The 26,586-nt window shown below is 36.5% G+C and overlaps 4 protein-coding genes across 4 annotated transcripts; 1 reads left to right on the top strand and 3 right to left on the bottom strand.

The window, feature by feature from the left end:
- Nucleotides 1–2,259: 2,259 nt before the first annotated feature.
- Nucleotides 2,260–3,457, bottom strand: LOC110654538 (probable pyridoxal 5'-phosphate synthase subunit PDX1). The gene has a single exon (XM_021810561.2). The coding sequence runs from the start codon at nucleotides 3,369–3,371 to the stop codon at nucleotides 2,436–2,438; it is 936 nt and encodes a 311-aa protein (XP_021666253.1). The 5' UTR covers nucleotides 3,372–3,457; the 3' UTR covers nucleotides 2,260–2,435.
- Nucleotides 3,458–3,804: 347 nt separating this feature from the next.
- LOC110654536 (E3 ubiquitin-protein ligase APD2) lies at nucleotides 3,805–8,730 on the bottom strand. The gene is made up of 10 exons (XM_021810559.2): nucleotides 8,279–8,730; nucleotides 8,031–8,137; nucleotides 7,817–7,942; nucleotides 7,538–7,634; nucleotides 6,777–6,851; nucleotides 6,611–6,693; nucleotides 5,180–5,326; nucleotides 4,811–4,883; nucleotides 4,388–4,724; nucleotides 3,805–4,243 (listed from the first exon to the last, which is right to left on the bottom strand). Exons 1-10 carry the CDS (start codon nucleotides 8,538–8,540, stop codon nucleotides 4,168–4,170), a joined length of 1,383 nt encoding a protein of 460 aa, XP_021666251.2. The 5' UTR covers nucleotides 8,541–8,730; the 3' UTR covers nucleotides 3,805–4,167.
- Nucleotides 8,731–10,647: 1,917 nt separating this feature from the next.
- LOC110662117 (peptidyl-prolyl cis-trans isomerase CYP20-1) lies at nucleotides 10,648–12,749 on the top strand. The gene is made up of 7 exons (XM_021820993.2): nucleotides 10,648–10,812; nucleotides 11,090–11,168; nucleotides 11,546–11,593; nucleotides 11,684–11,707; nucleotides 12,050–12,232; nucleotides 12,336–12,411; nucleotides 12,501–12,749. Exons 1-7 carry the CDS (start codon nucleotides 10,750–10,752, stop codon nucleotides 12,637–12,639), a joined length of 612 nt encoding a protein of 203 aa, XP_021676685.2. The 5' UTR covers nucleotides 10,648–10,749; the 3' UTR covers nucleotides 12,640–12,749.
- A 4,589-nt stretch (nucleotides 12,750–17,338) lies between these two features.
- On the bottom strand, nucleotides 17,339–19,962 carry LOC110662118 (protein ELF4-LIKE 1). The gene is given in 4 exon segments (XM_021820994.2): nucleotides 17,339–19,008; nucleotides 19,263–19,440; nucleotides 19,442–19,664; nucleotides 19,667–19,962. Coding segments are annotated over 3 exon segments (438 nt in total). The 5' UTR covers nucleotides 19,725–19,962; the 3' UTR covers nucleotides 17,339–19,008; nucleotides 19,263–19,283.
- Between the last annotated feature and the right edge of the window lie 6,624 nt (nucleotides 19,963–26,586).

The following is a 26,586-nucleotide window of genomic DNA, read 5'->3' as shown; positions in this document are numbered from 1 at the left end:
AGAAAATTAATTAAATTTTTATAATTGATTCTTAATTTTTAAAGTAAAAAGAATTAAAATTTTCATTTTAAATATAAAAATTAAAAATATAAATTTAATTTAATTTAATTTTTGTAAAATTCTATATTTTAAATAGAAGACAATGGATCCAAGAAAAAGAAACTGCAAAATTTACAACCCATATGCACAAAAGAGCTCTCTCTCTTGACATGGCAGAGTTAACGCATCCTTAGATTTTTTAATATTATTTCTTTCATTGGCATTGCGTTTTGCCAGGTTGGAAATTTTTTTTATAATAGACTTGGCGTACTGCCTTCGGCTGGATGATAAGCATTTTTTAATGTACAATGGCTTTGCAGCTGTCCTCCATGGCAGTTCTCACCTCCTTTCATATCCAATTCTCAATTCTATATATATATAAAAAAAAAAAAATTCTCAATTCTATAAAAAAAGGATGAAAGTGGTTGATGAATGTATCAAAAACGGTGCCGGCCAAAATATTACAATAGCAAATCAATGCTCAATAGAGAAAAGTTGTCAACCAATTAGACATCTCATAATCCTATGCAACCACATCTCTTGCTGTTGCAGGCACATGCAAGCATACGCCCCAATAACAAATATAAGCTGTGCCAGATGAAGCTTCAAGCCATCATACAAAATTACCTCAAATTGGGCTTATTTCTTCTGTTATACTAATACCAGTTACTCCAAACTTGAGAATTCTGCTGTTTCCTATCCAGCTACCCAATATCTACGATATATTTGTATACATAAACACTCTCAATAAGTCTCTGATTTGTCCAGTTGTTAGAAGACTAGTGCAAGAAAATGTATCAAATTCAACTTAAACAAATGAAGTTAAATGGTGCTGGACACAGCTCAAAATCAAGTTTAATTCATCAATTAGACCATCTTACCTAGAAATGTGGTAAGATACGCCAGGTACTCGTTGCAATGTTTTTCTTTTTTTTTAAATAATTAAAATTCCGTTTGATTTACGAAAAAATATTTTTCGCATTTGAAACCTTCAAGAAATGAATCAATGAAATATTTTTTTTTCTTTAACTAAGGCTCCACTTCGTTTATGAATAATATGTTCATATTTTCTAATATTTATGCAATTCAAAAAATAGATAAAAAAATATTTTTCTTATAAAAAGAAAACTAAGTATTTTTAAATTAAATAACTTTTTCTTTTAAAAAAAAAAGCAAAATTTTAAATTTTAATACTCTTATTAAAATATTAAAATACTCATATATGTGACGTATAAATAAATACCATTAATTTAACATTACAACAAAATAATATTTTGTGAATAATCGGAACTATGTTGTGGTCCTAGGTAATGAATAAGGATCCAAGTTATAAGAAACGTAGAAGACTCTAGTGTTGCAAATACACTACTCCATAAATAATGAAAACAGACGATCAAAAGACCAACAAATACGCTTTTTCAACAATGCAACATGGGATTAAACCAAGCGTTAACTTACCTTTTCTTTGAAAAAAATTTTGGTTCCTCGTAAAAAGACTACTCAGTTTTTTTTTTTTTTTTTTATTTTTATAGAAAAGATAGATTCATTAAAGAGAAAAACCCAATGGGCTCTTACAAGATATATCTGGCCAGAGGCCCATTACATGCAAGACTCATGCATCCAATCTAATATCATCCAATCTCATGATCTACTGCATAAAACACCGCTCATGCATCCAATCTAATACAGTTTGCAGTCGCAGACACTGAATCCAACTAGTTAAGCCAATTACCTAAATCATAAATTTAGGATCCATAGTCCAAAATATTCCAAGGCAAAGCAGGTAGAGAACTGTGCCAATTAAGCAATTCAAGTGCTAACCAACCATCCATTTCTATCAATAGTAACATTAAATGCGTGTAATAGGTTAGGGATACATGCATATAACTATCAAACAGATGGAAATAAAACCAAAGCTTATGATCAGCTAATAAAACCTCAAGAGCATTCCTTATAAACCAAAGCCAGGCTTGCCAAAACCAAAATAGTAAACTAGTAACTACGACTAGGTGTTCAATACAATCAAAGGATTTACTTAGTGGGATCACAATCAGCAACAGCAAGTAAAAAGGGGGAAACTCTTCTAAAAGTCTGAAACTCTTTTTTATCATGTCAGTTCATATATCTCCATTCAACTTCATTATTTGCAACCAAAAAGGGGGGAGCAAAACAAATCCATCTGTAACAGTTTCTAACAGCCCATAATTAAAAACTTGAGAATTGAAAATAAACAATGTTTCTAAGATTACGGATTAAGCAATGAAATATAAATCCAGATGATGTCTCACAAGTTGAAAGGGCTAAATATCCAGCCAAAGCTAAAAGCAAGAGTAGTATAGTATAGGGGTACGCATATCCCCCACCAAATGTAATGTGATTCAATAGCTAATTTGCTATTACTCTGATCGATTGGCGTACCTTTCAACCTTATCATCATTCAGATTAATTCCAACCATAGCCTCGCCCAATCCACAGCTCACCTCCGCAAGCACATCAGGATCACTATAATGCGTCACTGCCTGCACAATCGCGCGGGCTCTCCTCGCCGGATCCCCACTCTTAAACACTCCAGAACCCACAAACACCCCATCGCATCCCAGCTGCATCATCATGGCTGCATCCGCTGGGGTCGCTACCCCACCCGCCGCAAAATGCACCACCGGAAGCCGTCCTAATTGCTTGGTCTGCATCACCAAATCGTAAGGAGCCGCAATTTTCTTGGCGAAAGTAAAAACCTCATCGTCATCCATGTTCATCAAGACTCTAATGTCTCCCATGACGGACCTCACGTGCCTAACCGCCTCGATGATATTGCCAGTGCCGGCCTCCCCTTTGGTTCTGATCATGGCCGCTCCCTCCCGGATTCTGCGGAGGGCTTCTCCAAGATTCCTGCAACCGCAGACAAAAGGAATCCGGAAATTATGCTTGTTAATGTGGTTTTCTTCATCGGCAGGAGTGAGAACTTCGCTCTCGTCGATATAATCGACTCCGATTGCCTCGAGTATTTGGGCCTCCACGAAATGGCCAATACGGGCTTTGGCCATCACGGGAATTGTGACGGATTGTTTGATTTCTTTGATTAGTTGCGGGTCGCTCATGCGGGCAACGCCGCCCTGAGCGCGGATGTCAGCGGGCACGCGCTCCAAGGCCATGACTGCGCAGGCGCCGGCTTCCTCGGCCATGCGGGCTTGATCGGCGTTGACGACGTCCATGATAACGCCGCCGCGGAGCATCTGGGCAAGGCCCACCTTGACGGAGAAGGGGGATTTCTTAGTGGTGGTTTCATAGATAGCGCCGTTGCCGTAGACGGTTACAACTCCGGCATTTGCCATTGTGAGGTAGAGAGAAATAAAGGAGCAATGGACGAACGGGAGAAATGCTACTTGGCTGTAGACACTAGAGACTAGAAAGCGAGTGGCTAGGAATTTTCTTAAAAAAACAAAAAATAAATAAATATTTTTTTTAAAAAAATTATTATTATTATCATTATTTGCCTAAATTGCAATTTCTTCATCTTGACATTCACATAATGCTGGTATATAAATATTCATCTATTCTTAAAAAAATTACGTTATTTATTTTTGTTTCCATTGAAAAAATTTGCAAATGTTTTATATTTTAATAAAAAAAATAAATAAATATATAGTATTTTGTGTTGTTAATGATCATGATTGAGTTGTTGTGTTTGGTGTAGTGAGTTCTTAGGGTCATGGGCTTAATGCTTCATACACTCATAAACAAAGCTGTTCAGTAAGCACATAATAGTTAAAGCAAATATAACTTGCTTCATTATTCATGAGACAATCAATACAAGTGGCCTAGCCTTTTCCTTTTCACTCATTTCCTTCCTTTCCTCGATTTCCCTTCTCTTCCCATCTACCATCAAAAAACAATGATTGAAATTGCATGGACAGCTTGTCTATCTCTTGCCTCTTTCTCAAACCCTTCTTTTTTTACTTGGGGCTAATCATGTTTGTACAATTCTACATCAAATGATCATTTTCTACAAAAATTGCATCAAGTGAAGAAGAGAGAGAGAGAGAGAAAAGAAAAAAATTTACAGTGGATCATCAAGAATTGTATTGCTAGCTAGGGAGAGTCTACGTAATAATTGCTCAGATAAACTTCTCAAACTGTAAATATCTTCCTCACTTTCTTAATGGTTCTGCGACATATGGGACAAGTACCAGCCTCTTCTGCTATCCTGTAGAGTAAATCAGAATTAGATGTCTCATATTCTTCGAATTTAAAGCAAATGCGGTAAAATGATGATGTTGATGATAAAAACAAGTGCACTGGTATTCTACACTTTCTTCCTCAAGAAAATATTACAGTAGTCTGCAAATACCTTGTTCCACAGGTAAAACAAGCTACACAATGCCCACATGGAAGAAAGAAGCAATCTCTTGGGGCATCAAAGCAAATGGCACATAGACGATAGAGATTTTCTCCTTGTGCTAGTGCTTTCCCTTCGAGTGATGAATTCACTGCAAGTAACTCATCCAGATCCTGCCCATCCTGTGAGATAGAATCGTAAGATGAACCCTGACTTGAGATATCATCTTTGGGTGAGAGCAATGGGGCTCGTTCAGATCTTGTCTCTCTTGATTGATTTCCGTCTCTATCAGAAGCTTGGAAAATATTAAGAAATCTCAAGGTTAACAAGATGAGGATTGTCATCACGCCTGCATGCAGGAACAATGGCACATGTAAATATAAGCATTTTGTTTCTTAAATGCATAAAAATGATATGAATGGAAATGAAAATGACCTGATCCAATGAAGTATGTGATCCATCTCGGTCCATAAGATACTTTGACATACCAGTTGTCATCTGAAGAATCCTGAAAGAACATAACTTATTCGCATTTAGGAATAGAAATTAAATACTTCATGTTCCATACAATCCAGTAGCAGGAAAGAGCAATGCTGCATGTGCTTTACCATCCTTTGATGGATATATATAAGGACTAAAAATAATTTCTTACATAACTTTGCATCAACCATTTTGATCCAAAGAAAATGGATCTCACTGAAAGACCAAAAAGCAAACTTTCATTCCCAAAACGGTTAGTATTATTTAAGTGATGTTTCCAAAGGCAGCATATGATTAAAATAAAAAACTATTTTAGCAAGTTACCTCTTTAGGACCTGGAGATGTTAAGACAGCTACACTTGTCCCAAGGAGATATATCTTCCAACTGCATAGACTGTGACTGACGGAGCACATGTAATACGCCTGACTTGTGTTATAAATGAAAGCCTTAATCACAAATTTCAACTCTACCTGTATAACTCAAAATCATTGGACGTCGGTCATGTAATGTTTTGAAGGTCTCAACATGTCTGAGAACTAAAATTTCACACAAAACCATGACCACTGGCCTTGCAAGAAAAGAGAAAGGAAAAGGGGAAAGAAAACCAAAAAAAAAAAAAAAAAAAAAAAGGAGAAAGACTTATCATTAGGAAAATTCTGGGTATATTGAATCTAGAATGATCAATTTGCTTCCCTTAACAAGGCTAACTGGAAAAGCATATTCAAACATTCATATACAGCTGGGTATACTTCTAGTTGGATATCTGGTACACCTAACAGTATTATAATTTACAGACAGATTAACAAATGCTATGTGTAATACTACACAACTTCGTGCAAGACTCTGCATGATAGATGTGAAGCCAGATGTATAGCAAGCTGCTAATCTGATCAATACTGATGTGCTATACAGTGGACTTCCTTTCAGCTGGACAAAAACAGAGCAATGCAAATGAATATAGGAGTCCAACCATCTTGCTAGCTTCATTTATATCAGGATAATCAATAATCCAAAAACTACTTCAATGATTGGCTTTTTAAGTACATGATCAACTATGAGATAAACGAAGTGCATCAAATGAAAGATATTCCATTGTACAAATATATTCAACACATAAAAGCAGCTATTCCAAATCTACATATTTTGTCCATATACCGAATTTTCCATAATTTCACAATCCAAAACTCTATCCCACCATCTTCCCCAAACATTTTGTGCCTCAAGAATAAGATTTTCTTTTACACATGATAATAGTAACAAAATTTTTCTCTTTCATATACTATAATACTACCAATATCTTCCTTGCTCTGATGACATTGTTACTTTTTGATAATGACAAACTTAACTAGTGGCAGTAGTCAAATATACAGAAAAAGTCGTTTACTCTGTCACTTGTAATTAACTGGAATAGAATGAAAAAATGAATTTGCTAACGTCAGAGTGTGGAATGAAATGATCAACTTACTCCGATGCCTTTCTTGAATGAAAAATCGAAAGAGTTAGAGAGGACAAAAACAAAGTATTCAATTGGCCTCCTCTCCATTTTCATTATATTGCTTTGTTCAGTTACTGCAGCTTTCCACACTGAATACACCACAGCATATTTGCACAATAGAGCATGCGCTCTGGCCTATAATCTGGAAGAACCAATTTCTATGTGTATTTCTACCATGCATGTGATTTCACTAGAAGTTCATCAAACATGGAGAAACAATTTTATAAACACAGAATGGAGTTAATAGTTGAATTAATACCTCCACATCCTTGGAGTTCAGATTCCCCACAGCTATATAATAATTTGAAGACTTCAAAATTTCTTGTTGGATTTTGCCAGTTCCTATGAATTAAGAATATTAAAACAACTCATCCATGGCCAAAACAGTATACAAAAAAAAATTTCCTTTTACTTATGGATATTACCATAAATAATATTCCAAGACAAAGTTGAATTAGGATATGAAGGGTCATCTATCCACTCCACAAGGCTTTCCCTACCTGCATGTTTAGACAAAAACACTAAGTAAGAAACAGAAAATGACTATAATATTGTGTTCTGATATTATTATTATTATTATTATTATTATTATTATTATTATTATTATTATTATTATTATTCGTTCATCTAAGTAAATAGAAAAACAGAGTTCACAGGATATATGTTGTAATGGGCCTGTGACTAGGATTAAAACAACAAAAATTGCTAATGGCAAAAGAATGATAGAAACATATATTCAAAATGAAGAAGATTAAAAGATAGCAATGACAAAATTGAAACATTTTATAGAATAAAAACATGGGCAATAATAACAATATTAATGGAATCCATGTTTCTGAATGCAAAGTTGTTTTAATGCCTTGCTAATAAGTAATAATAGCTACTATCTGGCAAGCACTTCCTTTCATACACAATACAATATATTTGTAAAAGATATGGGGCTTTAATGAACAGAAGCAAACACTAAGCTCTCCCCCTAATATCATTCCAAGTCATCCAATCTCATTCGAAGAGTTAAAGATGGACTAAAAAATAAGCAAGTAACTACGTAATTAAGAGCAGTTCAACAGGAAAATCATAGGAACAACTATTAAGATAAAGCATAAAAAGAAAAAAATGGGTGGGTGGGGGTGGGGGTGGGGGTGAGGGTTGTCCATCTTAGAGAAGTAGGGGAACAATGTATCACCTTGAGCAATTACAAGGGACAAAGCTGAGGAACTTGAGGATTTTATAGAATAAAAGATATCGACCTTAGACCCTTTATTTAGGAAGTGTGCCCATTCCTGCAAGTAATTAAAGTAAATGCAATTGAAACATCAAATCAAACAGATGGTCTATAACTCTGCAAGTGAGAAATATTTTTGGGCTCGGAGGCACACAAAAAGAAATGCAATTGGGTCAATGAATGTGCATGGCATTGAAAGGCAAATAGTAGAAAGAAAGATAACAGAACGGAAATATTTGCCTTGTGAAAATCAATAGGCACAACTGAATTGTGTGTTTCAGTCCAAGTGATTTCAACATCCAGGGGTGGATTTTTGTAAAATCCATATAGCACTGGCCCAGGTTTTGGCTCATCTAGCTGCTGCACCTGTTTCATAAACCAAATGAGATAGCTTCAACACTTAAAAAGTTGTGGCAGCAGCACAAGTAACCCAAAACAGGAAAGAAAAGAAAACCTTAATAGATTGAACGAATAAAGGATTGGTTTTGACAAGGCATGAGGAATTGGGGCCCAACTGCAAGTTCACAGACCCGTAGAATCCAAGAATCAGAGTCATGGACGCTGCAAGTGATCAACCGAATAAGATCGTTAATTGAAAAGCAATAATAACAATAATGAGAAGAAGAATAAGAAGAAGAAGAAGAAGAAGAAGAAGAAGAAGAAGAAGAAGAAGAAAAGCTCGGAAAGAGAAGATATGCATACCAAAGAACCAAAAAGTGAGGAGAACAGCAAGGCATGACCATACATCATCTCTAATCTGGCTGGGAGCAACATCAGATATGGATATATTTACTCGATAAGAAGAAGAAGAAGAAGAAGAAGATTGATGGTTGTGTTGGTGGTGAGAATTATCCTGATTTTGTGGTTGGTCAATCCTTCCATGTTCTTCGTCGACTCGAGAAGTAGAAACTGAAGAAGAAGGAAGAAGAGGCCCACGTTGATCATAATTATCTGCTTCTTCCATGGTAACAAATTATGGTGGGAAACAATTAGGCCTCTGGGTTTCGTCTGATAAGAAAAAATGAAATTGATAAGAAAGTAGCATTGATTCAAATGGCGGTGGTGGGAGAAGCACTTAGAGACTCAACTAGCAGTCTCTCTGTGTCCTACAATCCTGCTCCTCCTCCTCCTCCTCCTCCGGACTGGTAGTTGAGTCGGTCTGTGTCTTAACGACAGTTAGGTAGTTAAATTGCGCAGTTGCACACCAATTAAAGAATTCTTAGTCTTTTATTTTCCCTTTTTTTTTTTTCATTCTTTGCAATTAAAGTAGTTTTGTGAACGAGTTTTCTGCCGGTACTGTACAAGAAAAATTGCTAAAACAGGGTGTGTTAGTAGATAAATTATGAAAAGAGCGTGACGGATGCTGAGGTGGCACAACATGGCAGAAAATGCTAGTTATAATTCTGAAGCATAAAACGCAAATGCTAGTCATAATTGTGAAGCATAAAACGCTAGTATTATCAGCGTCCCCCGTTGCACGCTAATTCAAATTTCACTCTGAATGCTAATATTATTAGCTTCCCATGCTTTCATGTCTATTGTAACGGTTCAGAAGTTCTCCACTCCTATTTTTTACTGTTGACAAGGCCGTCATAAGTTGTCTCTTACCCTATGGAGCTAACCAGTGTGAATTTGTATAGGTATGTGCAAGAAACCTCGAAGATGCTAATATTTGGGCTTATGCGAACTTGCTAGGTAGGGGGAAAGGTTGGCCTAGGGGCCCTAGCCAAGGGAGACCTAGGCACCGCACGGGGCTAGAACTCCCGTCCCGTTACAATGTGGTATCAGAGCAAGGCCCCAGACGATCCGAATCACGCCAAGCGCCCCAACGAGACCGGGGTAGACAGGGTGCCGATAGCGACAAGATAGTTGCTAGAATCGGGTGGGGGAAAGTGTCAGGCCTCAATGGGACAGAGGTAGACAAGGGTTTCTCAATCCCACGTAGAACAAGAAAGGGATCGATCCGAGGGATAAGTGCGACTTGTCATGCAGCTTGTATGCATCTGGCGAGTAACATGATGAATCTTGGCAAGACATTTTGGAGGATGTCTGCGTGCGGAAGTAGGTGAGTGCATTGGCAAACTGGTGGCCAACATGCTGCTCAAGTGTTTGCGTTGGGTGAGCGTAACAAATGTGTATGAGTGTAACAAGTTGCGCAGGGAAGCAACGTGAACGCACGCAAACGAGGGCATTTGCGGGATTGGGTGGGGGAGAATTTAATAGTTAAGAAATTCTCCACTCCTATTCTTGACAGTTGGCAAGGCCACAAGTCGCTCTTGCCTATGGAGCTAACTGCATTGAATCATGCAGACGCGAGAAACCTCAAAGATGCTTAATATTTGGGCTTATGCGAGCTTGCTAGGTAAGGGGAAAGGCTGGCCTAGGAGCCCTGGCCAAGGGGGACCTAGGCGCCGCACGAGGCTATGACTCCCGTCCCCTGACACTATGCATAAAGTGAATTGATGACTTGATTCTCTACAAAAATTTGCCAGTAATTGGGGTCTCAAGCCTTGTATGCCATTTTAAATAGCTTTCTCATTCCTGCACGCCATTCACATTGACATCCCCAGTACTATTCAACGCGCTGCAAAAGGAAGTCGCACGCTAGTTAAACTAGCGTCCTAAGTCTGAATGCTAATGATATTAGCATCTTCTGTCCAGACTGCTAGTATGACTAGCGTTCCCATTATAGCACTTTCCATCTTAGCCACAATCAAGCCATTTTCGTAATTCCTGTAACTCAAACCTTTTTTGATAATTTGTCTTCTACAGTATCCTTTTATGGTAAAAAGCTCTTTGCGAACGACTAATGAGTTTAAAGTTTGTATCATGTTCAAGTAATCGCGTGTCTACAGTCGTGCTCTCTCTTGGGTCTCAGGTTCCATAAATACAATACATATACAATGAGGTCTGGTGGACCTAAGTTGCTCCGGGTCGGCCCAAACAATCCCTATGGCCCAAAGCGTCTCCTTTCATTTTCAGTGGGTCCTCCACGTTCATCGGACCAATCACAATTAACTAAATTATCAATTGAGCCACGCGGCAAACTCTCATTGGATTATTATTTTTCGATATAGAGTGTCAAACTCTCTAACAAGCTTCTCTAGCTGTTTTGATCAGTTTTTGGTTCTCAGTTCTCACTCACTGGTGTCTGGAGACCTCAGCGAACGAAGATGACGAGATCGAGGTTGCTGTTATGGATCCTTGTCCTCTTTGGAACCCTAACTCTTATTCTGGTAAATCAACCTTTATTTGCTCACCTTTTGTTTCCGATTTGTTCTCTCTGAGATCTGTTACTGGATCCTGTTTCTGTGTCTAGATCGATCAACTTCCAAATCAAACTCTGTATCTGCAGGAGGGATTATTACTATTACTATTATTATTATTATTATTATTATTATTTTGCTTTCTTCAAACTAGATAATATAGATTTACTTCGCAATCTTTCCGATTGCATATTAGTAGTAGTCATTATGAGATAATCGTATAATCTTATTGAGTTGCCTTTTGAAGGCGAAGAAATCCAAGGAAGATTTGAAAGAGATAACCCATAAAGTGTACTTTGATGTTGAGATTGCTGGAAAACCTGCTGGTATGTTTCGCTTGTCTTATTTAATTGTCTACCTAATCACTGTTGTCCCATCAATGCGGTGTGATTTTGTTCTTTCTTGGAGATGGAAGTACTTGTTAGTCTGCAATGTTTATGCTTTCCAGAAACAGAGAAAAATTCTCTGTTAAAGATGACGTTGTGCATCTCTTATGATAAATACAAAGAGATTTACGATTTCCTATATCTGATATTTTGATTAAAAGTCTATGTTCATTTGGAAATATTGGAGGTCATCACAATCATTTGTGTTTAGATTTTGTTCTAGGAGCAATGTGTTGCCGTTTCTTTTTCTCTTTATATAAGTTTTCACATTATTTCGTCCTCAAATATCCGTCCTAAAAATGTCTTTCATTATTCAGGTCGAATCGTCATGGGTCTGTTTGGGAAGGCTGTTCCTAAAACTGCAGGTAAAATAGTTTAGATGGTGGATTACTTATCTTGCTTTTTTCAATTCTTGATTAGAATGATATTAATGAATTAATGCATTTTATTTCCAGAAAATTTCCGAGCGTTGTGCACAGGTATGCATTCAGACTAAACATCTTTTACTTATGGTTTTCATGAATAATTGGTTAATGTCTACCTCAGATTGATTGAATGTGCAGCCTCATGATATTATTTCTGATATGACTATATTATCTTGAAAAACATTTGGATAGCTGATGCATTGAACTATAATGTTCTAGAAAAGAAATTGAGAAAACACAAAAACAGCTGAAGTGAATTCTTATGTGGGACATTTTATTTGAAGAAACCGAAGACAATATATAAGGAATGTGGTTACCTTCCTCTAGGAATGAGTAATGGAACGTGGTTATTTTAGAAAAGCCAGTTTTATATCATAACGTGTTTCTCCATTGCAGGGGAAAAAGGTGTTGGGAAGAGTGGGAAACCACTTCATTACAAGGGGAGTGCATTCCACAGAATTATTCCCAGCTTTATGCTCCAAGGAGGTGACTTTACTCATGGTGATGGAAGAGGTGGAGAATCAATTTATGGGGATAAGTTTGCTGATGAGAATTTCAAGCTGAAGCATACTGGACCTGGTAGGATTAATATTTCTATTATTATTAAAGGACTAAGACAAGTCTCCTGAAAACATGAGTTGGGAAAGGACAGGAATGAATGGATTTTAACTTGTGCGTACAGGGCTTTTATCGATGGCAAATGCTGGACCTGACACAAATGGTTCACAGTTTTTCATCACAACTGTCACTACCAGCTGGTAATTACAAGCTCGTGTTTTTAAGCTTTGGTATGGCTCGTGTTTCATACAACTGTATTTAGTTTCAAAGTTCTTCCAATTATATGCAGGTTGGATGGCAGACATGTTGTATTTGGAAAGGTGCTTTCTGGAATGGATGTGGTTTATAAGATTGAAGCTGAAGGCAGGCAGAATGGCACACCTAAGAGCAAGGTTGTGATAGCAGATAGTGGCGAAATCCCACTATAATTTGCTTCTTAACTTGGCAAATGTGACTTTTTAAATTTCCCTTTAGCTTCTCTATAACACTTCTTAATGTGATGCACCATGACCTTTTAATTTAAAGCGGCTTTTAATTACATGGCAAATAAGGTATTACTTAGTAGAAACCTCATGTTATAATCTGGAAGCAAGTAATTGGGGCGGGGAGGATATAGAGTCTAGGTTAGACGGTTAGTAATTCCTAAATTTCAACAATAAATAATTTACAGAATTTAATAATGAAATTGTGGTTGGAATTAGTTACTTCCAAGCTATGTAGAATTTTGATTAACACTTGTTTATTGACGAGAGAAGGCAAATGAACAAGATCAAAAGGTTCTGAAAGCAGAATTCACTATCCCATTATACGTTCGCATCCAGCCTTTATTCAGTTGTTTATGGGTTTGCAAAAATTTTGCACTTGGCATTTTAATTATTCTCTCATTCATTAGGTTGATTTTTCGTTTATCGGATTTACATGTAATAGCGAATTTAGTATTCTATTCGGCTGTTCCATCAATGCGAAAGGGGCTAAATCTGTCACGACCCAACCTATGGGCGGACCAGACTCGGCCACTTAAAGCCCCCGAGGCCCGTAGTAAGCCTTAACTATTCATTAACCCAACTCTAAGGCCCATTTGGGCCCAATATCAAGAAAACAAACGGACAGAGTCCGGCCATAAAATGGACTTTTCCAACGGGAGTTTTCGACTCACCCGACGTAAACACAATAAACAATCCATTGGGAGCTCACCACCCTCCACATACTCATCAACATAATAATAAATGGGAGCTCACTCCTCATCCAATCCATCAAACAGACTTAAAATATTAAGTTTACAGTCCAACATGAATATAATATTACGTACCAATTTCAAATAATTATCGCTAACACATGCGGAAATTCTAGGAGTAATTAAAATTACACAATATTGATAAACAACTCGCGAGGTAAAAAGGCAAAGTTAACCTAACAAAATATCCTCCTCTGTAAAAATTTTTGAACAGAGTGAGCGTTCGACTCGTAGAGTAAAATATCAATCTTAACTATAATCTCTATAACTATCTCAAACTAATGCAACTCAGAGTGAAATGCAACATACACAACATTTTCACATCATAACATCAAAAGGTAATTTGGAGCACTCATACACCTGTAGTATCAATCATAACATATGGGAGCCGATCCTCATATCTCTCTTAAATCCAACCCCTGCAACCGATTACTCAAGCTCTGACTTCCACTTAATAACCAAATCGAGGGTCCAAATAATTACTCAAGCCGTGACTACCCTCGAAGGATCGGGTCCCAAATAATTACTCAAGCGTGGATCGCCGCCCTATCCATAGTCCACACCACATCACACGCACGCCCGACGCCACCGCCTCCAAATTACCTACAACAACATTCATGGCACATTATGCTTATGAATGCAATATAATTCGTGCCTAGAGTTTAACTAAATAAATATATGCATATAAGTGATGCATGCATGGGCATCTTCCAAGCTATGTAGAATTTTGATTAACACTTGTTTATTGACGAGAGAAGGCAAATGAACAAGATCAAAAGGTTCTGAAAGCAGAATTCACTATACCATTATACGTTCGCATCCAGCCTTTATTCAGTTGTTTATGGGTTTGCAAAAATTTTGCACTCGGCATTTTAATTATTCTCTCATTCATTAGGTTGATTTTTTGTTTATCGGATTTACATGTAATAGCGAATTTAGTATTCTATTCGGCTGTTCCATCAATGCCAAAGGGGCTAAATCCATCTGTAGATAATGATCGCTATGAGACTTTTATGTCAATTAATGGTCCCTTGTTTCTCTAGGAAGAAAAAAAATATGTTGAATAAGGAGAGAATAATATCAAAATTTAAGGGCAAATATATCCAATATGCCGTGTTGTACTGTAATACTAAAAGCAATTCTGAAAAAGAAATCCTTCGATACAAGGAACAGGCCCTTTTTTTTTTTTCAACAGAAGGTCCCATCAAATTCTAACCTCAATTTCTCCTCAATTTTAACAGAACAGGAGAAAAGAAACACATTATTTTTCCATCCCTTCTATTACTTAAGCAACAGGTCTTTCAAAAAAAAAAAAAAAGCAAAAGGTCTAGAATAACCTACGTCAATTAGAATTACACAAAACAAGAGGCATAAGGTTCAAGTTTGGCCATAAACTATACACAAAGGGTCTATTTAGCATTGCAATCATGTTTTTGCTGTTACTGTTTTAAAACTACTATTTATAAAATTGCTGTTTTAAAAAAATAATTTTATTTATTTGGTAATAAAATAGATAGGTGGTGTTAATCTAAAAAATTATTTATAACATGTTTGGTTAAAATTATTGTTTAAGATGTTATTACAGGTAAAATGATTAAAAAGGACGATAATTATAAATATGTTATTTAAATATTATTAATAATAATTTATTTATTTTATTCATGTTAATATTTTATAATTATATTTAATTTACACAGTGAAATGTATTTAATTTTAAAATTTTTTATTAATATTTATAAAATAATCATTAATTAATGTTTTATTTAATTAATTAAAAAGTACGGAAATTTTGAATAACTTTCTTTTTTTTTTTAACGCAAGGTCAAGCTAAACATATTGAATGGGGTGCAGACATAATGGAAAAAAAAATGATTTATACAGTGATTTAGATAGAATTATGAGAAATAATAAAGAATATTTTTATATATATAAAATCAAAATTCTGCCGTTCTGTCATGGTTCCAAACGTTATTTAAAAAAAGCATAATTTTTTGTGCTTTTTTAAAACCTATTTTTGATGGTTTTTTTTTTTAAAACTTGAGTTTTAAAGTCTTAAAACTCGGTGTAAGAAATTTAACCAAACAAACTATAAGCATGCTTTTTCTGCAAAATCAACTTTTCAATTGCTGTGCCGCAACATCAAATGGCCCAAAATCTAATTTTGGAATTTAACTTTGTTTTTTTATTACAGCTACTAACGCTGTGTTTGGTAGAAAATGGAGGAGGAAGGAAAATTAAAAAAAGAAAATCTTTTATTTTTTATGTTTTTATGAAATGAAAAAAAAAATTAAGGTGAAGGAAAATAATTATTTTTTCTCTTATTTGAGAAGAGATAAAAGAAGAAAAAATGTAGTATTATTTTTTAAAATTTATTATTTTATTTTTAATTTTATAAATTATTTAAAATATTATAATGAGCAAATGAGGCTACATAAGTAATTTTTTTCAACCAAGTATACTTTTTTTTCTAGTGATTAGTTTATTTTCTCTCCAAATTGAAGAGAAAATGATGTGTAAAATAAATATTATTTTTCTCTCAAAAAAAAAAAAAAAACATTTAATTTTTTTTTTTTTTTTTTTTTTTTTATTTTTTCCTCTCCATATATATATCTAAAGAAAAAGGTCAAATTTAAAAAAAAAAAAAAAAATAATATGATATATAATAATTTAATAAAAATTTAAAAAAAAATAAAAAAAATTAAAAGTTTTTTTATTTAAAAAATAATTAAAAATTTAAAAAAAATTAAAAAAAAAAAAAAATAAAAATAAATAAAAATATGTAAGTTTTGGGCCTGGGCCTGGGGGAGGAGGTGGCATGCATCGGTGCCGCCCCGCTGTTCTGAATTCTGTTGCTATAAGATGCAGAGAGGAAGGAGGAGGCAATATGAAGTATGCAACGAAAGCTACGACATTCTTGAATTCGGGCTTGGGTTAACGAGGAATCCGGATTTGGATCTGTTTCCGAACGCATGAGGAGAAAGATTGCAAAGGGGAATCAAGTGACGTATCCTCACGTAAACAACGGAGTTCACAGAAAAAGTCGCATAATTTATTTGATTGTTTGGTCATAAATGTAAAAGGCCAAATCTTCGCAGATGTGGATTCGCTCAGGGTCAACAGCCATATGACGGGGCAGCGGATGATTTGGTCAGTACATTGGATAAGATAGATAATTACTTGGGTACTCGTGTGGATACACGATAACACTTGCGGATCTTTTTTTTTTTTTAACGAGATGGATGTTTGCTTCTTTGCCACCTTGATTGGGTTGGATCCTCTATATATCATGTTCTGTTCTAGTGCATCAAGAAGCTGCTCGAGTATCCAAATCTTCAAGGATAAATGCGCAAAACATATAGGGAAAAAAAATTAGTTTTTCGGCAGTGGATGGATTGGTGTCCTTGTTATGGTGTTGAAGCAAGTGATTGAACGGACGAGGTGCACGTGGTACTTGGATTTTTACCAAGGCAGAACCGCAGAGGAATTGGGAGTAGAAGAATTCTGACCGGTTTTTTTATATGCAGATTGTTGACCAGTTATCCTATTTTATGAAACCGCCCTTGAGATTTATCAAATTTATATGTTAGACCCTACTGTTTGAAATTAACAAGTTAATTCTCCAAATCCAAAATTTACTCAAATTACTGTTAGTCACAAGGAAAAAAGAAAGTCAATTCCTAAATAAAATTTAAAATTCGAAATTCCATTTACCGTCTCGGTTTCTCTCTTCCTATCTCTGATTTCCCTTTCTTTGCGTCTCTCTCACTTCTCTCTCCAGAGCAATACTCACGACAACAACCATCCGCCTTAGCAATTAATGTCACATATTCAATCACAGCCAACACAAATACAATTACATTTTCACATTTTCGTTGAAATGAAACGAATGGCAATGGGAAAAACAGAGAACTTTCATTGGCAAAATATAATTGATCAACAAAAACAATTATATCGATTACAAAGACCTCTCCCGGAGACATCATCAACCTTGATTCTCATTTTAGAGAGAATCTCACTTGAAATATATGTAATTGAACTTGCACTTCATGAATTCCAATCAAAACAATGCACCATGACAATAGACAAGGGAAAGCATTGAGAGAATAGACTGAGCTGTCCAGTGGCCTTTGTCAAGTTGTTGGACAGAGAGAGTACAGTAATCAGGATCCATGCCCAGGGCAATCACATGAAATGATTGCCAATCTAATAAGAAGACAGACTAAAAGACACAGCACACAGTTTTTAGAACGAAGGATTTCTTCGCCCTGCCATTCTTTTTGTGCAGCATAACTTCATTGTTTGCCTGTTTTATGATGTTTGAAGGATGTATCAAAGTTTCATACGCTTCTATCTATTAATCTGGATCCTACCTGATACACTGACAAAACTTTGAACTCAGATTGATTGGGCTAACTATAATCAATTTTTCATTGATTGTTTTCAAGTAAAATAGCATAAGCCTTGCATTCTTAACTTTAGCCTAGCAAATTTAAACAGTTAGACTCCAATTATCTCTCGTTAATTTCATGATAAACTTTGAGTTCCTCAAAACATTCAAAAAGTCTAGAACTAGAACATGTTATCAATACAAATACAAGATAACAACAAACGCTACTACTACTTCTGTGTTTGGTCAAAAAGTCTGACACGCCTACATCTAAAGCAGAGTTAAACAATTTGATCAAACCCCTAATTCAAATTAATTCCACAAAGTAATCATATAAAAATACAGGACCACAGATGCTATGTGTTAATACAACAGTGAACATAGCCAGCAAAACTAAACTTGATAACCTATCCGTTCCTTCACTGTTAGTTTAGCACCTAAAAATACAAATACATACCCTCAAGCTTACAAGAGAAGGCCTCCTTAAAAATGCTCAAATGATCACTATATGCTAATGTTATTTTCACAAGAATATACAGTAGCAAGCTTGAAACTTCAAGATGCAAATTTTTTTTTAAATATAATTTATTTAAATTTTAAAAAATATATAATCATATATTATCATTAGAGGATGCATGCATATATCCAAAATATATGGAAAATACCTTTTAAAATTGGCGAACAATGAGACAAGGCAGGGCAGGAATGCCTCAACTCATTCCTCTCAAGTAACTTTGGTGGAGATAAATTCTGCCTTCACAGGGTGAAATTGCCATTTCTGTTGGCAGTAGTCTGTAGTCCACAATGGCAAGACCAGGATCCTATAGTTGGCTTAAAATACAAGCGCTTTTCTACCTAGTACCAACTAGCTCAAGGTTTTGGGTTTAGATGCTTATAAGAATGAATGCAATCTACCATTCATTTATGTAATGGTCTCTCTTCCCCTCTCCCCTTCTACCAACACCCCTTAATGAACAAAATACAGGACCTACCAATGAAGAAAAGTCTCGACATCTGTTTGGAACTTATGAAAGCAAATAATAAAAGAAAAATATGAGATGAAACTAGCAAACGAGAGAACAGAATCGAAAAGCAAAATAGAACATAAATACCTTATTACGTCTATGGGGCAAGAGGTAATGGAGATAAAAGCAGTCCCGCAGCCATGAAATCATCCTTAAAAAACACAAACAAACATAAGAACAAAGACCACATAAGCAAACCATTATTGTTATGGCGTCCAACGCCACAACCACCGTAACCGCAACACGCTAGCATAGTTAAAGAGACCACACCACACAGCAAGCATAACAAAGACTCACCGACTCACTACACCACAAACACTTGGGAATCCAATAAGACCCTGACACGACCTCATACAAAATGCTTATTAATCGACCAATAAGATAAATAAAGGTAGTTGAGATTACTTAAAATTCATCGATCGAAATTCAGGAATCGGATCTCTCCACACTGCTTTCGTTCTTAATGCGACGCCGTTCCTGCACAACTTTGGAGAAGTTGAGAGATAAATCGGAGTAGATGGAGATGACCTTGGAGATATTTCCATTAATCTCGCGAATCAAGGAAACGTTCTTGGTGAGATTCTGGTACCATGGACTGGTGGTTCTCGTTCACTTGCTGAATCAGGTTCCGGTTTTGATCCAATACGGCCTGCACCTGCCTGAAACTCTTGCTGAGCGTATCCCAAACTTCCACATCGCAGTCTTCCTCCTCAGTCTCATCATCATCATTATCAACGATGTTGAATTCCCCGGTGAGCCGCTTGTTCTTGTTGGTTTTGGAGAGTATCGGTTTTGGTTTAGGTGAAGGGTGACGTCATCCATGGTCGAATCCACCTCCACCAGTGAGGATGACTCAAGCGTGATCATTCATAATAAAGTCTCTCTCTCTCTCTCTCTCTCTCTCTCTCTCAAGATTTTCTCCCAGCGGCTCTGATTTTATCTTCTTTCTACCAGAAATGGCCGTAGTCGGTAGTTTAGGGAGTTTTATATCTTGCGGTAAGAGAGAGTAATGGAGCGGGTCACTGGCAAACCGACTTGCAATGGCGGTCTATGGTGTTTGGCTGTGGTTGGAGCATCTCATCTGACCCACCACTCCTGTGTATCCTACAAATTGGTGGCTACCTATTTGGAGTCCGCGTGAAAATAATAAACCTTTTACGTTTGACGGACCTTCAAATAATTATCATATCGCCCTCAGCTGTTTCTTCTCAATATGACTCGCTTTTTCTTGATAATTAAACTCAAACACACCTTTTTTTTTTGTATAATTTTTTTTTTATTACACACTTTGGGTAAAAATCACCGAAGCACGGAGAGTAGCGCAAGATATACGACTTCTTCACACGAAAAAAGCGCCAATCCGTAATCAACAAATACGGAAACAGTGGGACCAATAATAAATATCTGAACAGAAGTGAATTATATTCTTACACTGTTTGAGATATTTGATTAAGCTAATTTTGACCTTTTAAATTAAATTAATTTACATTTTTTTATTTAAGATCAAATAAATCAAATTTTTTAGTAAAATAAATTAAACATTAATAATTTTTTTAAATTTTATTAATAAAATATATATTTTTTATTTTAACAAGTAAAATTAAAAAATAAAAACTCAAGAACACCCTAAGCATCATATTTGTCTTCCGTATTTTCGCCTCTTTCTTCCCCTCATCTCTCCTTCCACTTGGAGATAATCAAACATTCCTGCTACCTGAGGCTTCTTCACAAGTCACACTCCAATGAGTTTACAATCACCGGATGTTTTTCTTCCTCTCTCCAAGCTTCCGAAAAGACTAAGTTTGTGATTTCAATGAAAAGGATGATGACGACAGCCAAACACTCCTTGCCTCTCGTGATTTCTATTTTTTTTTTCAGCTCCATGGTCTTAGCCCCCAGCGATGTCAATACTCTTATCCCTCTAAACATGGATATTATTCATCTAGGTTATTTTTGGAAATCGAAATTCTTGTTAGTACTTCATCTCAACGTCGACAACGAGAAGCTCACTACCATGGAGCGAAACCTCCTCTCTGTTCTCTATAGGAATGTCCTAACGTGTTATTTCCTCCCTCGAGCAAAAGGAGGGGAGCCGCAACGAGGATCATATTTCCACGATATGAGATTATAAGGCCAAGATCGAGTATGGACTCTTCTCAATTGTGACAGGATCTTGAAGTTGTATTCTTGAATTTTAATGCGTTCTATGTGCATTAGATTATGATCTTTGAATTTTTTATATGTTTTAGATTATTTTAGATCGATATTCTTAAATATTTATTTTAGGGACCGGGAGTCTCTCACCGTATATGGTATACAGTACTCATGCTCAATGTCTCATACTGAGAGTCCTTTTGTGCTCATATACTGTGTATAATAAGAGGACCATAGCTTACAAGATAAAAACAGATGCCTTTCTTATGCACAGGATCCCTTTGCAGGATAAGTGCAGAGCATTTGAGCAACTGTTTAATAAGAAATAGCATACATTCTTAGATTTTCAGAAGAGAAGAATGAAAAGTTTAGAAACTCATGTTTTTAGAGAAATCAAGACTTTTATTTCCCTTAGAAAACTCTTGCCTTACAAACTAGAAGAGCCTCCTTTATATAGAGAAGAGGCTAATACAAACCGATAAACACCATGATTACAAAAGTGAAAGCATAATTCAAACTTTAAAATGTAAAGTGAGAATAAAGCATACTAACACTCTTAAAGATACTTAGCGGAAATAAAACAGCATGTAGTGGGACCAAAAGCATCTCTGATGGGGAAGTGGACAGATTGTTGTTTCTGAAGTCTGAGTCATCAGAGTCAAAATCTCCATAAAGAGATTGATACCATGGACTATGTTCTTCTGGTGATGATGGAGGGACCACACTGGCAAGTGCTTCTCGTTCTTCTGTATCCATTGGGTCTTGGGAATCTTGCTAGACTGAGTTATTCCAATTGATGGGGCCATCTGAAGTGGAGTGAACTGGTCCTAGGGCAGTGCATGTGACTGGGAATCCAAGGAAGAATTATAATTATTAATTTCGCACAAGTGAAGACCAAGTTGTCTTCTGAGGGGTCCCATGCAGTTTTTATCAATAATGGTGCCACTGTATATTCTCCATTCATAATGAGAATTTTGAGACCAAAGAAGTCCATCAGGTCTTCTGAAGAAAGGTCTTTGTAGGATGAAGATGGTCCGAATATCATGCTGTTGGGCCATGGGCCTATCTTCTATTCCATGGACATCTATCAATCTTCTCAAACTGTAGTTCCATGCTGAGATGGGCTTGAACCATTCAAGAAACCTGTATAACAGGGATCTTGTTCCAATATTTTGGACTGACTGAAAAAGAGCAAGTAATGGGAATTCGATTGCAGTGGAGTACAAAACTGTCATACACCATAAGAACCATAATTCTTCTAGGATGAGATCTGTATCTGGATGGAGGATGAAACAGGTGAGAAATGGAAATGTGAGATTGGTGGGACAATCTCTTTAAGGATATTCATGGCACTTTGGAAATGAAATAGGTGGTTTTGGGCATAGCTTTGAATTTGTGTGATTGTCATAGAAGGTGAGCATCCTGGTGGGAAGCTGTCTGGAGGAGGGATCAGGAAACTGGGAGTGTTTGAAGAGTTTGCCATAGCAATTATGGGAAAAGAAAATGTTGAGCCAATGAGATATATAGGAGATGGTCTGGATAAGAGATCTGGGATGATATTGTGTTTTTCCTTAATATGCTGGACTGTGAATTTGTACTTGAAAAACCAGTCTTTCAGCCTTAAAAGTTGTGGTTCTAGAAGATTCTTGTTTTTGAATTCCAGGATGCGTGGGAAAGAGGAGCTATCCATCAGGACTGTGCAGTGATGGCCAATCAGATGTAACTTGTAACTTAAATTTCTTTATGCCATACTTGACAGCAAGAATCTCTTTATAGACTGAATGATAATGTTGTTCAGCAGCTTTGAATTCTCCACTAGCATGTTCGCATATGTAGGGGTGAGCATTCGATTCGAACCTAATTAAATTATAAAAATCGAATTTTAAATTTTAGAAACCGAATCGAAATGAGTGAAAATCGAATCAAACTAAACCACTCTATTTCGATTCGGTTCGATTTAAATCGATCGATTTTAATTTTTGATTGATTTTTTAATTTAGACTTGATTTTCGAGTTATTTGGTCTAATTTTGACTTTGGTTTGAATCTAATAACCATTAATCAATGAAATTAAACAATTAATATATATATAATTAAATATAATTCATAAATTTCTCATAAAAATAAATCAATTCAAAAATCTATTCGGTTCGATTTGGTTCGATTTGAATATATAAATTACTATTCGGTTTGATTCGGTTTAACCGATTTTTTTCTCTTTAAAACCGAACCGAACTGAAATAACTGAAATTTTTATAATGTAAAACCGAACCAATCCGATTGAATTTTAAAACCAAACCGATTAAACCGAATTGACTCAGTTTGATTAGATTTTCGGTTTGAACCGAATTCTGCTCAGCCCTACACATATGTCCTTTTCACCATTGAATTGTTCTATAAGAATAGCACCTCAGTGGGTATCACTTGCATCTATCTGCAAAATCCTATGACCAGTACTGGGAATCTTTAGAGATGGGAGATTTTGGGTTTCTTTCTTTAAAGCTTGTACTGCAGTAGTCTGAGCTGGTCCCCAAGGTGGAGCTTTCCTTTTTAACATTTTGGACAACTGGCTTGTATGAACAGCAACATGGGGGATGAATTTCCTGATGTAATTAACAATTCCAAGGAACTGTTGAAGTTGTTTACTGTTTAGATCTTTATCTGGAAATTTTAATAATTCTGCTACAATATGTGGGCCAGGTTGATATCTTCCTTTGTTTAAATTGCATTCCGAGGAAGTCTATGTCTCTGCGGGCCAGATAACTCTTCTTTTTTGAGAGCATAATGCCATGAGTTTGGACTATAGATTGAAACTGGGCTAAAAGATGTTTATGGGCCTGGACATCCTTAGAGAACAAAAGAATGTCATTAATATAGATCAAGGTGCTATGGAGGATTGGTTCAAAGATTCTGATCATAGCTTTTTGGAATAGTGATGGGGTCGTCTTTAGTCCAAATGGCGTTACAGTCAATTGGTATTGGGCTGTTGGAATACAGAACGTTGTTTTAGGCCTATCCGCAGGATGAACTCCAAGTTGCCAGAAACCTGCTTTGAGGTCGAACTTGGAAAAGATATGGGCCTCATGCAATTGAGAAAAGAGCATATCTGTTTTTGGAAGAGGAAACTTATCATCTTGAAGAAAATGATTGAGAGGCTTGTAGTCGATAACTAACCGTTTTCTGCCTCTAAGTTTCTCATACCTTTTCTCTACATAAAATTCTTGACAAGCCCATGGAGAGCTTGTGGGCTCAATAAGGCCTTGTTGGAAAAGTTGTCGACATTCTTCTTGTGCAAGAGCTAAACCAGAGGAGGGGTCATGCTAGGATGTGAGGCTTTAGTGGGATTAACATCTTCATTCAATTTGAAGGGAAGATGAATGTAGAATTCAGGATTTTTCCACAGGGGGGTGTGGATGTAAGAATTCAGCATGAGAGTCAGCACAGAGTTGGAGGAGTGACTCTTTTTGGTCTTGAAATTCAGGAGGAGCTTCTGCCAAGGAAAAGAGTTTTGGGACTGTAATGAAAGGCTTGAATTGTCTCTTGAACTTTAGTCCATTGGGCAGAATCCTTAAGTGTTTTACCTGCTCATAGATATCAAATCCAATGAGGATGTCTTTATCTGGGAGGTCTGACCCAATGACCTTGGTCCAGATAGTATAATCAGGAAAGAATTGTATTCCAATGGGCTTTTTAAAAATGAGGCTTGTTCGGAATACTTTTCCATTAGCTGCTTTGAAATACTCTGTATGCAGAGTCCAATCTTCTGGAGGTAAGATAGTTGGGTTCATCATACTTCTATGGACTCCAGTATCAAGGAATCTAATAACTGAAATGGACCTTGAATATTTGCTAGGTAGTATTTGCACGGAGACCAAGGGAACAAGAGTAATCTGATAGACTTGGGCTTGTCGAATCTAACTGGGTTGTTGGGCTAGGTGGAGGAAAGGGTAAGGATCTTCAGGATCAGAATTTGAGTGTTCTAAAGAAGAGTCTCATTCCCAATCATCTTCATCTAAGGCAAAGACAATGTCTTGATCAGGTGCATCTTGTTCAAAGAATAAAGACTCAATGTCATTATCATTAATAGACATTTGAGCCACTTATTGGATGTGCTGTATCAGCTTGGCAGCTTTGTTGGGGTTTTTCGGACACTTTTTTACATAGTGCCCTTTGTTTCCACAGATATAACACCTGTCAGACTTTTGAGTTGATTTCCTGCACCTTCTCCTTTTAAAATACCTAACAAAACATTTTCCTCTCCGTTTAGAAGAAAACCCTGGAGGGGAGAACTATTGGTAGTGCTTCTTCTTCTTTGGCTTGCATACACAATGCTTATCCTTGCATTTGATGGACAAATAAGATTTATGACAAACATGCTTCAATGTTTTGCTGTTGTCAATGATATCCCTGAATAGCTTCTGTTAATCACACATCTTCTCTAGACATGCAAGAGCAAGTTGGTGAATTTCTCCAATGGAGATGGTGTTTATCTCTCTTCTAGTGGCAGCAAGAGAGCGGTGCAATTCTGGTTGCAACTGTTTAGGAAGGGAAGCTATATATGTATACCTGAGATTGACATCATTGAAGCCATTAAGCAGATAATAACGCTAGACCATCCGTTGGTAATGTTTCTCAATATCTGATCGTTTGAGAGAACAACACTTCATGTCAAAGAATTCCTAATAGAGCTATTTGTTATACAAAGCGGCATCTCTTAAGAATTCAGCAAAAATGGCATTGACAGCGGCCAAGGGAGTAAGATGGTAAAACTGAGCAAGATGGTTATCTCCCAAAGAGAATAACCAATCTTGTAGTGTACCAGTTGTCCGAGAGACAAATTCCTTGAGGACAACATGTGAATCTGCATCAATCCTGAGCATCTGAACATCTATCCAAGTTTTAAATTCTGCGAGTCTGTCTCTCCATTTTGATGGAAGGATGTCATCAAGAGTAAACCATGATCCTGCAATTGGTCTTGTGGATTGTTGAGTATCTAGGGGAGCAAATGACAGTTCCTCAACATCATCTTCAGGAGGATGGTCTACGCGAGGATTAGGGTTAGGCTCTGTGGTAGTGCCTGTGCTGGAGGCTTCTAAAGGAGATGGAGCTGTAGGGTCTGCCATTAGAAGAGTTGTGATATCTGCCATCTGTGTTTCTTCACTGTCCAAATTAAAAGACTCATACTCAGACTCATCTGTAGATATTTCAGGGGTTTTTGAAAGAGGTTAGGGATTCGTATAAGCCATATGTTAGGATGGTGGTTCAAATTGCATAGATGCTTTGCCTTTGTTGGTTCTTGGAGGCAAGGTTTCATCAGATGATGAGAGACTCGGACTGGTCCATTTGGTTGTCTTCTAAAAGAAGACTGTGATCTAAATAGGTTGAGAATTTACATGAAGTTTTTTATAGTTGGTCAAGCAAACTTTAGGTATTAGCTATTCTAGCTCATTTCTAGGAATCTGGCGAGGTATCTAGACCATGATAGGTGTGGTCTCAATATCCGCTGGGATAAACAGAGCATCACTAGATGCTGAAGCTTGAGCCAAGTTAATAACCTGGTCCTAGAGTTGGTAAAT

Source organism: Hevea brasiliensis, chromosome 9 (assembly GCF_030052815.1).
Source record: "Hevea brasiliensis isolate MT/VB/25A 57/8 chromosome 9, ASM3005281v1, whole genome shotgun sequence".
Classification (NCBI taxonomy): Eukaryota; Viridiplantae; Streptophyta; class Magnoliopsida; order Malpighiales; family Euphorbiaceae; genus Hevea; species Hevea brasiliensis.
The sequence above is the reverse complement of the archived record's forward strand: the minus strand, read 5'-3'. Positions and strand labels throughout refer to the sequence as shown.